Raw genomic sequence first — 11,180 nt, forward strand, 5'->3', positions numbered from 1 at the left:
TATGTCTCTACATTTAAGATACTTTTAACAGTTTTTAAATGTCTTAACGGTCTTGCGCCTTCTTATTTATCAGATCTTTTAGTAAGATATGAACCCTCGCGGACCCTGAGATCCTCTCGCACTGGTCTGTTAACCATTCCAACTGTAAAAACTAAAACCTATGGAGAAGCTGCATTTCAGCACTATGGTCCCCGCTTATGGAACAGTCTGCCAGAGGGCCTGAGAGCCGCAGAGAGCATTGATACTTTTAAGAAAAGGCTCAAGACCCATCTTTTTAACCTGGCTTTTATCTAATTTTTATTTATTATTTATTTATTTTACTACTTTTATTTATTTATTGTTATTTATCTATATGTATTTTCTATTTTTATTTTATTTCTTTATCCATTTTATCTTGTTTTATGAACTTGAACCTGATTTTTAACGTGTTATTTTAATTTACCTTATTTCAATGTTTTATCGTTTTTATCAATATGTTTACTTTTTGATTCTCAATTTTTATTCATTTTTATTTCCGGTGCTTCCTCAGCTGGAACCTCTCCCTCTTGGACGGCTGCTGTTCAGCCGCTGCGGCTCTGGGTGGGGACCTGCATCACCGCTTAGCTGTGGTGGAGCGGTCCCCGCCTGTGATGTTGCATTTGGCCGTCTATGCGGCTGTTCACAGGGGGGGAGGTTCCAATTATTAGCGTTTCCCGCATCATGTTTTTGTGCTCAGCATATGTTTTACAGCCTATTTTTCATTGTCATTTTCCATCAGTTAGAGAGTGGGAGGTGTGAAAGGCGTGGGGGGCTAGGTACGGGGAGGGGGGCCCTATTATTTATTTATTTATTTATTAATGCTTGCTTGTTTTTATATTTTGTTGTTTTAATGTAAAGCACTTTGTGTTATATTTTTATATGAAAAGTGCTTTATAAATAAAGTTTGATTTGATTTGATTTGATTTGATGTCTGGGATGCATTCTGCGGCTCAATTGTCATCAAGAATTAACCTTCTCGTTTTGGATTTTCAATCCAAAATGAAATGTATCTTCATTGTCTCCAAAATGAGCACAAAAGCACTTAAATCGGTTAAAACTAAAGAAAAAATGTCTATTTAAAACTCAATTTTATATCTTCAGTAAGTTTTGTCATTTTCGATTTAATATAACTACATTAAAAGTTGTAAAATTTACGAGTTCACCTAAATGCCTCATGGCAGCACGCAGTCGAGGGAGGAGGCCTTTCTCTAGCTGTGATTGGACGACAGGCTGTCAGTTCCCCAGAATGTGTGTCAAAATTGACCAATCGTCTTGCGCGTTGTTGCCTGGTGGTGTCTGGCCGGTCGGATTGCAGTTTGGAAAAAGAGAAGCGGTCAGCGGAGGCGTCGTCGGCGGAACGGAGCGATGAATCCCAGGGATAATGTAGAGACAGGGGAGACGGACTGCCACCCGGAGGGATCCTACGTGCTGATTCCGCATGAAGCACCGTGCAAGCAGGAGCAGGAGAAGCTGTCGGGGCTCGTCAAAAACGTCCACAGGAAACTGCGCAGAAAATACAAAGAGGGTAAGCAGCTTGTTCTTGTTGGGCCCTTCTGTGGCACTGCAGCCCTGTGGCTAACAACACCGAATCTTCTCACGTATGCACACCGTTTTAACATTCAAAACATTTTTAATCAAATGCATAGCACGTTGGGGCATCGTTTCTTAGCTAACTGTCTATTAGCCAATGTTTAGCTAGCGAGTGCTTTGAAAGAGGCTTTAGCAAAAAAGGTCTTGATAATGGCATTGGATTGGCCATTGGGCTGTGTTTAATCTTTGTGTATTCTCTCTTACAAACATTATCTGTTGGAAATGAATAACTTATACCGCCTCTCTGGTCTAGTCAATAAAATAATCGGATCATGTTCATAGAGTATTTTCTGTCTTATTAAAGCCTGCAATACAGTAATATTTTGACATCTGATTTATCAATTTTAATTTAACTCTGAATATATTTTAATTTTAAAAAATAATAATTATCCAAAGCGACTGTAGACTGATTTAAAATTAAAATATCTTTGAATGACAGGGATTTATATGAGCAATGCATTATGGGAGCTGAGGTAGACAACAGACTGTTTAAAATCCAGACAGAATCTCCCATTTGATCAATTATGGAAGGTAAGTGACGTAATTACAAGGTTTGCAATGATTGTATTATTATTGCTTATTCAGTTTTAATCAGCATTTAGCTAATGCTACGTGATGTAATTTTCCCTTTTGTTTTTTTTTTAAATTAATTTAATTAAATGACATATTATGTTGAGCTTTTACTTTTAGTAGGTTACCTCTGCACCCTCTGTGCTAAATGGGAGATGTAAGTTTTGGTTCTTGATTTTTACTCTTTAGAGAAATGATCTCGGTGGTTTGTTTATGTGGTTTAACAGTAACACATATAGACTGATGTATGTGTGTCACATATGATAAACATAAAGAAAATGTATAGCAGGAACAACAATAATGATCAGCTTGTCAGGAAAGGAAAGGATTGGAATAATCCTTCTAAACGTAAACACCAAACTCAATGTTGTGTGTGTGTGTGTGTGTGTGTGTGGCTGTGGGTGCACATACGTACACAAAAGTGATTGAAACCCCCACATCAAGAAGATATCAGCCTAAGACTTTGGTTTCCTTTGTGCATGTTTGTCTGCCGCTAAGTGTCTTATTTTCTAGTTGGGTTTGTGCTAGATGGGAAGTTTGGAAAACCCCCTCTTGCAGCATGGCAGCACTGACTTACATAAGCTCACCATCATCAGCAGTCAAAGACATCAGATAAACTTTACAGCACTGGTGCAGAACTTCATTCTGTGCATGACTTCTGAGAGCAATATGATGTTTTTATTTTTAAATCTAGTCTTCAAAATGTACCGTGGTCCTTTGTGCTTTTATTCATTTTCCATCTTTACAAACAAAGGATGCATCTTCCTAAGGGAATTGTGATAAAAAGGAAAGAAACTTAAAAAAAAAATGAAATTTTTAAACCCCCCCTCCCTTTTTAATATTAATAGGGGCTTATTTTCACCATGTTGGTTTTTTTATTCAGTTTTCTGGTTCAAAAACTATAAATGTAATGAATTAAGACGGTTTCAGCATACATTCCTGATTGTTTATCATTAAATTGCAAAGCAAGAATCAGAAAGAATGTTTCAACAGCATAGAAACAGGTAAACAAGGCAACAATACTCCTATAATTCCAGTGTGGAGCTAAACCAAAGAGGTCAGGTTTTTCTATGCTCCTTTATCAGATTGTTAAAATGAATCACAAAGTCAAATGTGTCAATTAAAACATTCTGGGAAGGAGAAACTGGTTGTTTTGAAGACTACAGGAATCCCCACAGACCTCATGATTGGTTAATAAGTAAAGCATGATCTGGAGGGCTTGGCATTGAATCGCGTGGTCATGCTTCCACAGCACCGCTGTTTACCACCAATCGACTCGTTGGCTTCTCGTTTCTACAAATCAGATGAGTTTTGTTTTTCCCTTCTGGTCATGGGATTTCTCTCTAATCAACGCGTTTGCTTATGCCACTGGCTGTCTGCTTCTGAGCTGCTTGGATGAGAAGTTTTTGTGGGATATCATTGTTGCTCTGAGGTGGATTTTATTTAAATTTTTTGAAGAACAGTGCTACCTTTGTGCTTTCATGCAGCAATGTGCGCTGTGTTGAAGCATCAAAGTACTCGGAGCTGTGGCGAAGCTTATCAGCAGCTTTTCTAGGAAGTGAAATCATGTTTTGAGCTCTAAACTGATGACCAAAGCTGGCAAGTGGGTTCATTTTTTGATGACTAATCAAAAGCACCATACGATTTGGCTATTCTGCTACATCAGCCAATTTGTACAGCCTTGAATGCAAATTCTTCTAATCTTGTTGTGCTTTTCCTCTCCTCAGTGGGCGACTTCGAAAAGATCTGGCGTGAGCACTGCGAGGACGAGCAGATGCTGAGCGAGTACGCGCTGGCCATGAAAAATCTCGCTGATAACCACTGGACCAAAAACTGTGAAGGAGAGAACCGCATCGAGTGGTGTCGCAGGTGACCGAACACGCTTTAGGTTTTTGATCCAGGTTTTTTTGCGCGTCTGAACGGGTTTGCTCTCATCTCGTTCAGCGTCTGTCAGGAGTATTTCCTGCAGGGTGGGGTGAAGAGAGTCTTAGAAAAGGATGAGAAGAGTGCCAAGGTGGGCGCAAACCCGCCTGCAGCATCTGTGAATGCTCAAGCACACAGCGCCATCCCCAGGTAGGTTGAAGTCAAAACAGCCTTTGTATAAATGAAATGTTAGGAAACTTAAAGATACAGAATACAGTGGCTAACACCCAGAGGAATATTATATAGTCTGCTCGTCACTCACACAGACCATTAGCTGGTGCAATAGGTTGAGCAGAAAAGGATTGAAATATTCTTTTATAATTTTATATTTTCACATTTCTTTTTGGATTTTTGTCAAGCTTTTTAAAATCAGCCCTGGTTTTGAATTGGTGCTTTAACTCTTCAACACCTGAGATGTTGCCGGTAACGCCTCAAAACCCACACGCCCTTTGACACGCCGTCACTCTTTGATCAACGCCAATCAGCAGATTCTGATGCAGAGAAAAGCGTCTTTTCACATCGGCTTCGCTGCAACACAACAGCGCTAAGCCGCTTGTCTTCACGTCAGAATCCGCTGATGTACGAAGACTGTGTCAGCGCTCACCTACCGTACAGTGTTGCATATCGGCGCATATTTTTTTTTCCACATCAGAAGCTGCTGGAGTTGCGTTCATAGCGTAAACAGTTAAAGTATGCCAACACTGGAGCTAAGCTCTGGTGTTAAAAGGTTCAAATCAAAACAAGAACAGCAATCCTGCAGCCAGATACGAACATTTAACCCCAAGGGATTTTGGCTTTAACATCATTTACAATATTATATTAATATGATTTTTTTCATGGTCCCTAGCTAGATCACCCTTTACCAGTCAGTCTCACATTTTAGAATCATGCTGGGTTTTCAATTTTTTTTGCTTTTTTTTACATTTTTTTCTCTATAACCGTGGATTTTGTTCTGTGTCCTGATTGGCTGTATAATTAATCAATCAACCCGATCAGTGCTGTGTCTCCTGTACATTATTTCATAATAATTTATTAATACTGCACTTATTTTTCCGCCAAGGTCTGAACTTTAAGAGGGTTTAAAGATGCACTCTGATGAAAATCGTGTTTTTTGTGTTTAACATCTTCTTGTTCTTGTGACATTTTCTGATGATGGAAGATACACATAAAAAACATCATTTCAAATTTTAATTTTTGGGTATTTCTTTATTTAAACTGTTGTGAATCAGGAGCAGATTAAGAAATGTTGTTGGACCAGCAGCTTTTTTGTGACGTACAGTCAGGACCATAAATATTTGGACAGAGACACATTCTTTCTAATTTAGTTTCTGTACATTACCACAGTGAACTTTAAATAAAACAACTCAGATCCCACTGAAGTGCAGACTTTCAGCTTTTATTCCATGAGTTGAACAAAAAGGTTTGCATAAAAATGTGAAAAACTAAAGCATTTTTTAAACTCAATCCCTTCATTTCATGGGCCTGTTAGCAATTGGACAATTGACGTCCATGCTGTTCCATGGGCGGGTGTGGTCAATTCCCTTGTTATGTCATTATGAGTGAAGCAGATAAAAGGCCTGGAGTTGATTAGAGGACTCGTGCTGCATTTTGAAGATTTTGCTGTGAACAGACAACATGCGGTCAAAGGAGCTCTCCATGCAGGTGAAAGGAGCCATCATTAAGCTGAGAAAACAGGAAAAAAAACCATGCCAGAAATTGCTAAAGTATTAGGAGTGGCAAAATCAACAGCCACTCATAAGCCTCAAGAATAGGAAGGCTAGATTGGACTTTACTAAAAAGCATCTAAAAAAGCCAGCACAGTTCTGGAGAAACATTCTTTGGACAGATGAAACCAAAATCAACCTCTACCAAGAGAAAAGTATGGAGAAGGCGTGGAGAAGCTCATGATCCAAAGCACACTACATCATCAGTAAAACACTGTGGAGGCAGTGTGATGGTCTGGGCGTGCATAGCTGCTAGTGGCACTGTGACACTAGTGTTTAATGATGACGTGACACAGGACAGAAGCAGCCCAATGAATTCTGAGGTGTTCAGAAACATACTGTCTGCACAGATCCAGGTGAATGCAGCCAAACTGATTGGGCGGCGTTTCAGAATACAGATGGACAACGACCCCAAACATACAGCCAAAGCAACTCAGGAGTTTATTAAAGCAAAGAAGTGGAATATTCTTGAAGTCAGTCACCTGATCTTAACCCAATTGAGCAGCATTTCACTTGTTGAAGACTAAACTTTAGACAGAAAGGCCCACAAACAAACAGCAACTGAAAGCCGCTGCAGTAAAGGCCTGGCAGAGCATTCAGAAGGAGAAAACCCAGCATCTGGTGATGTCCATGAGTTCAAGACTTCAGGCTGTCATTGCCAACAAAGGGTTTTCTTCAAATATTTGTAATGACCATTTTGTTTTCAGTTATTTTATTTGTCCAATTACTTATAAGCCCATGAAATGAAGGGATTGGGTTTAAAAAATGCTTTAGTTTTTCACATTTGTATGCAATCTTTTTGTTCAACCCGTGGAATAAAAGCTGAAAGTCTGCACTTCAATGGCATCTGAGTTGTTTGATTTAAAATTCACTGTGGTAATTTAAAGACACAAAATTAAAAAGAATGTGCTCTGTCCAAATATTTATGGTCCTGACTGTAAAAAATGTGCTGGGCAGGCCACGAGCTCCTGGCTCCGCTTTCACTTACAGACTACTAGATCTATGGACGTCTTTGCCTCTGGCTCAAAACTGATGGGATAGCTCTGATCGCCATTTTTGTTTGTTACGTTGGGGTTGTGAGGGGCTGTAAGCCAGCAGGAGAGCTGCCCACAGCTCAGAGTTAAATTTCTAATGAGCTCCTGCTGCTCTGCAGAAACTAAGTCCCAGAAAACAACACAGGTTTTCTGATTTTGCTTAAAAGCCTCATAATTGAAAGACCACCGGAAACGCTTGTGAAAGAGATCATCCAAGTGGAACCTCATACAAGAGAGAAAAGTGTGAAAATGTTTGTATGAGAAAAGTGGGTGAAGTGTGTAGTGGGGGGGGGGGGGGGGGGGTTACAGCCTTAAACCATCTATAGTGATCGTAAAAAACAAAGACGATTCATTTTGCAACAGAACTCCTGCGATAAACGAGGAAATGCTGTACTTCTATGTGATATGCTTTACATGCGACTGTCTGCCCACGGATGCCTCTCCCACGTTTCAGTTCCATCTCCCAGCTGGGCAAAATGCGCCTTCTGGATGTTGGAAGCTGCTTCAACCCGTTCCTGAAGTTTGATGAATTCCTCACCGTTGGAATCGACATCGTGCCTGCAGTAGAGGTGAGAACTCTTGGGTCTTTTTTATGTATGTTTTTTATTTTTATTTTACGCTTTTCTTATCACATAAAAATGGTAAATAGGGTATACTTGTATAGTGCTTTTCTACCTTCTTTCGAAGGCCCAAAGCGCTTTACAGTCATAGTCACATTCACACACCGGTGGCAGCTCTTGCCCAAGGACACTTCGACACATGGGTGTACAAGGCGGGAATCGAACCTGCAATATCACGATCATGGGTCGACAGTCCTAGCGCTGCACCATGGCCGCCCATGGTGTGAGGCGTCCTGCCTGTGTGCTAACTAACGGCCTGTAGGACACAAGGCTAGAAACCAGCAGAGATGACTCGTATGTGCGTGTTAGTGCGTGGTTAAAGCTTATGAATTACGAATCATTTGCATTGTGTGTCTTATTTGTTTGTTGTGTCTTTTCAGAGTGTTTACAAGTGTGACTTCCTCAACCTTCAGCTCCAGCAGCCTCTGCAGCTGGCGGGGGATGCAGTGGAAGCCTTCCTCCGCCAGCTGCACAACCCCATCGACGCCCTGCCCGCTCAGCTGTTCCACGTCGTGGTCTTCTCCCTGCTCCTCTCCTACTTCCCCTCGCCGTACCAGCGCTGGATCTGCTGCAAGAAAGCCCACGAGTTGCTGGAGCTGCACGGCCTCCTGCTCATCATCACGCCTGACTCCTCCCACCAGAACCGCCACGCCCTCATGATGCGCAGCTGGCGGGTGGCGGTGGAGTCCCTGGGCTTCAAGCGCTACAAATACGTCAAGTACTCCCACATGCACCTCATCGCATTCCGGAAGGTGTCCCTGGCTACAAGCAGTGATCTGGTGTCGCGCAACTACCCCGAGATGCTCTACATCCCCCAGGACTTTAACTCCAACGAGGAGGAGGACTGCGCCGACGTGCCGGCGCAGTCACGCTCCGAGTTCGAGGACGACCAGCTGGCGTGGAGCTTCAACGAGCTGCCGGACACGCCGTACGATTCGGATTCCGGGGAGAGCCAGAGCAGCTCTGTACCTTGCTTTCAAGAGCTGGACGACCCCATACTGCTCCAGAGCTAGACGGAACCAGCACCCCCCCTTCTGCTGCTGCGCTGCCAAATTCAAACCTGCTGCATCCTTCTCCCCCCTTTTTCTCCCGAGAAAATGCAATTTGCACAGTGTGACCGAGAAAAGTTTACAGATTATTTTCTCATATCCACACTCCATTAAAGAGTAAAAATTGCACATGCTGACACTAAGATGGATCTATTTTCATATATAACTAGGTTTTTCTCCTTTTTATTTTTAATATTTGGAAATTGACCCCCCTTTGTAATGCAAATTTCCCAAACCGTTCTCGAAAAGTCCAAATGGGCTCGTCAACATTCTGTCTAGATTGGAATAAGGTAGTGCTGATCAAAAACAACAAGCTGAGAGGCCACGAAGGCTGGAAGGACGGCTGCACTCGCTTCTGTCACTGTCATGCAGCAGACTATTGATGTGCTTTTAGTTTACTTAGACAAAAAAAATCATTTTTAAATGGAAAATATACTCCATACTTTTAGTCAGATGTTAACCTGTGAAATCTGTGATGATGCTGTTTGAACTGAATGACTTCTGTAGATTTTACAAAAAAAAAATTAGTATTTGTAGCAATTTTAGAATCCTACAGTAGAAGAAGTGTTACCCTGGTTTACTTTTGTGAAAATGTAACTGTTTACTTCATGTGTAAAAAGGTACAAATGTTAAATAGGTACTTTTTTGGGGGGGCTTCACTCATTATTCTGACAAAATTTTGTTAGATTATAGACATTTCTTTTATTTTAAGAGAAAAACACCAGTGGGAGTGGGTGGCATTTTCCCCTCACCTGTGTCCTTTCATTTAAAAAAATCGAACCAATTTTTGCACTAAGTGGTAGTTTTCTAATAGGGAGTCATTCAGAAGAAAAGGCTGGCGTGGAGTTGACAAAACTGCTACGGTTTCAGCTGAGGACACTACCAGGTGAAGTGAAAGTGTGTTTGTGGGTCTGAATGAAGGAGTGGACTCTGTTTTTGTGGCCTGCACTTTATTGCCTAATCCAGGGGGGGCCCCAGCAAATGTGTCCTTTTAGCTCTTAATAATAGTCGATGACTGGCCAATAAAACAATCCCATTCAGACGAAGGTGCCTTGTATTTTTATGTCAGTTTTGGACAAAATGAGTGGTTTGACAGGATCTTCCTCTGTTGTGTTAAGGGAACAAGACAGTGTAGGTGTACAAAGTTTGTGCTCTCTATATCATTTTGAGACTACATGAGTTCTATTTTTTTTTCTTTTTTGTTGTCTTCCAGTCTTTTGGCCCATTTGCATGATTTATTTTTCTTCATTATCACCGTTTCATCCATGCAGAACAAGGTGTGCACATCAGACGGTTGTATTTCTCTGTGATAAATGAATGTGATGTATAAGTTGTGTTGTTTTTGTGTTGACTATCCAGTGCTGCAGATGTGTACTAAAGGGTTTCAAGTCAAGAAAGAAGCAGCAGTTAAGAAAGCTGCTTATTTTCTTGAAATCAGCTAGAAACCAAAAAGGTTTGAAGGCCTGACGGTGGTTAAAATACATTCAATTACTTTTACCCATAAGGCAATGTTACTTTTTAAAGTTTTATTAAGTATTGTGGGAAATTGCTGGTTGTAGTAGAACAAAAATCATCAAATGAGTAAACAGTGTTTTGTCTTTATTATAGAGAGTTTGATTGTTGCTTTGGCATATTTTCCATCATGATCTCAGCATTTCTGTATCCTGAAAAACGTCAACGAAAAAGAAAAGTATGGAACTGGAAAAGGAAAGTTGAAAGTGCTGCAATAAATAAAAAGTCAACATGATTCTAATCGTTGCATAGCCTCCTTCAGACTGGAAAGTGTAGAGTTAGGACATCAGACCTGCTCATCAAGCTGTAGAAGTTCCCCAAAGTTTTCTTTGTATCTGAAAAGAAACCAAAACATTTCTGAACCCAACACGGCTGGGTTACATTTAGGTAATAAAGTTTGACATGAAGTGAAATGTTGAATCCTCTCTTTTTGAACTATGACACCCATCAACTTCCTCACAGGTCTGTTTCCTAAAAAACAAACAAAAAAAGCCCTTAAACGTTTAACCTTCATTTTCTTTATTTGTTGTATTCATTCATTTGTTCATTCTTTCAATTGAAAATTCCATCTTGTATGTTATGTGCAATAAAACTTAAGATATTCACATCTTTACATAAAATCAAATAATGGTGACTAATGTTGATTTTACCCTATGGAACCATTCCTATTATATCTAATACAGGCATTTCTGAGACTCTTATCTCATTAGCATGACCCAAACTTTTGTATCCTATGACCCCACCCTTACATTGATGTGTTCTCCCTACCATGACAAAGGTGGATAAAGGTGGAAAAATTTCATGTAATCCATGAATCATTGAAGAAAAAAGGTTCAGCGCACTGTCTAGTGGGTCTAGATGACCCAACTCCCAATGTTAAAGTGCCTAGGATAGCACAAGGGTTACAAAGTTCACAACAATAGTAGTTTAGGATGAAAATATGACATGTGTTCAGAGGAAAAAACAGCTTTTTGTGTCAAATTTGATCCACACATTTATAACATGGTATAACTGTACTATTTGAAGAATCAAACATATAGACCTTTAGAATACGCAGTCCCTTTAAAAGACAACATAACATTAGATGAGCCTTTTTCATATTTAAGCTTTAAAATTAGCAAACTTTTCCCGCTAAGTGTT

The 11,180-nt window shown here is 40.4% G+C and overlaps 1 protein-coding gene across 3 annotated transcripts; it reads left to right on the plus strand.

Annotated features, from left to right (window-relative positions):
• The first annotated feature begins 963 nt into the window (after nt 1-963).
• bmt2 (base methyltransferase of 25S rRNA 2 homolog) lies at nt 964-10,453 on the plus strand. Of its 3 annotated transcripts, XM_020703840.2 has the most exons (6): nt 964-1,543; nt 3,906-4,047; nt 4,123-4,251; nt 7,314-7,428; nt 7,860-7,894; nt 7,943-10,453. In XM_020703840.2, the coding sequence occupies exons 1-6, from the start codon at nt 1,384-1,386 to the stop codon at nt 8,490-8,492; spliced, it is 1,131 nt and encodes a 376-aa protein (XP_020559499.1). In that variant the 5' UTR covers nt 964-1,383; the 3' UTR covers nt 8,493-10,453. The 3 variants fall into 3 exon arrangements, with proteins under 3 accessions (XP_020559499.1, XP_004069534.1, XP_011474186.1); XM_004069486.4 differs by having other exon boundaries at nt 966-1,543; nt 7,860-10,453; XM_011475884.3 differs by lacking the exon at nt 964-1,543 and adding an exon at nt 3,307-3,781 and having other exon boundaries at nt 7,860-10,453.
• The last annotated feature ends 727 nt before the right edge of the window (nt 10,454-11,180 follow it).

Source organism: Oryzias latipes, chromosome 6, assembly GCF_002234675.1.
Source record: "Oryzias latipes chromosome 6, ASM223467v1".
NCBI lineage: Eukaryota > Metazoa > Chordata > Actinopteri > Beloniformes > Adrianichthyidae > Oryzias > Oryzias latipes.

Coding starts and splice junctions, on each gene's coding strand:
- bmt2 (XM_004069486.4), top strand. CDS start 1,384: ATGAATCCCAGGGATAATGTAGAGACAGGGGAGACGGACTGCCACCCG. Junction 1,544..3,905: donor GCGCAGAAAATACAAAGAGG/GTAAGCAGCTTG, acceptor TCCTCTCCTCAG/TGGGCGACTTCGAAAAGATC. Junction 7,429..7,859: donor ACATCGTGCCTGCAGTAGAG/GTGAGAACTCTT, acceptor GTGTCTTTTCAG/AGTGTTTACAAGTGTGACTT.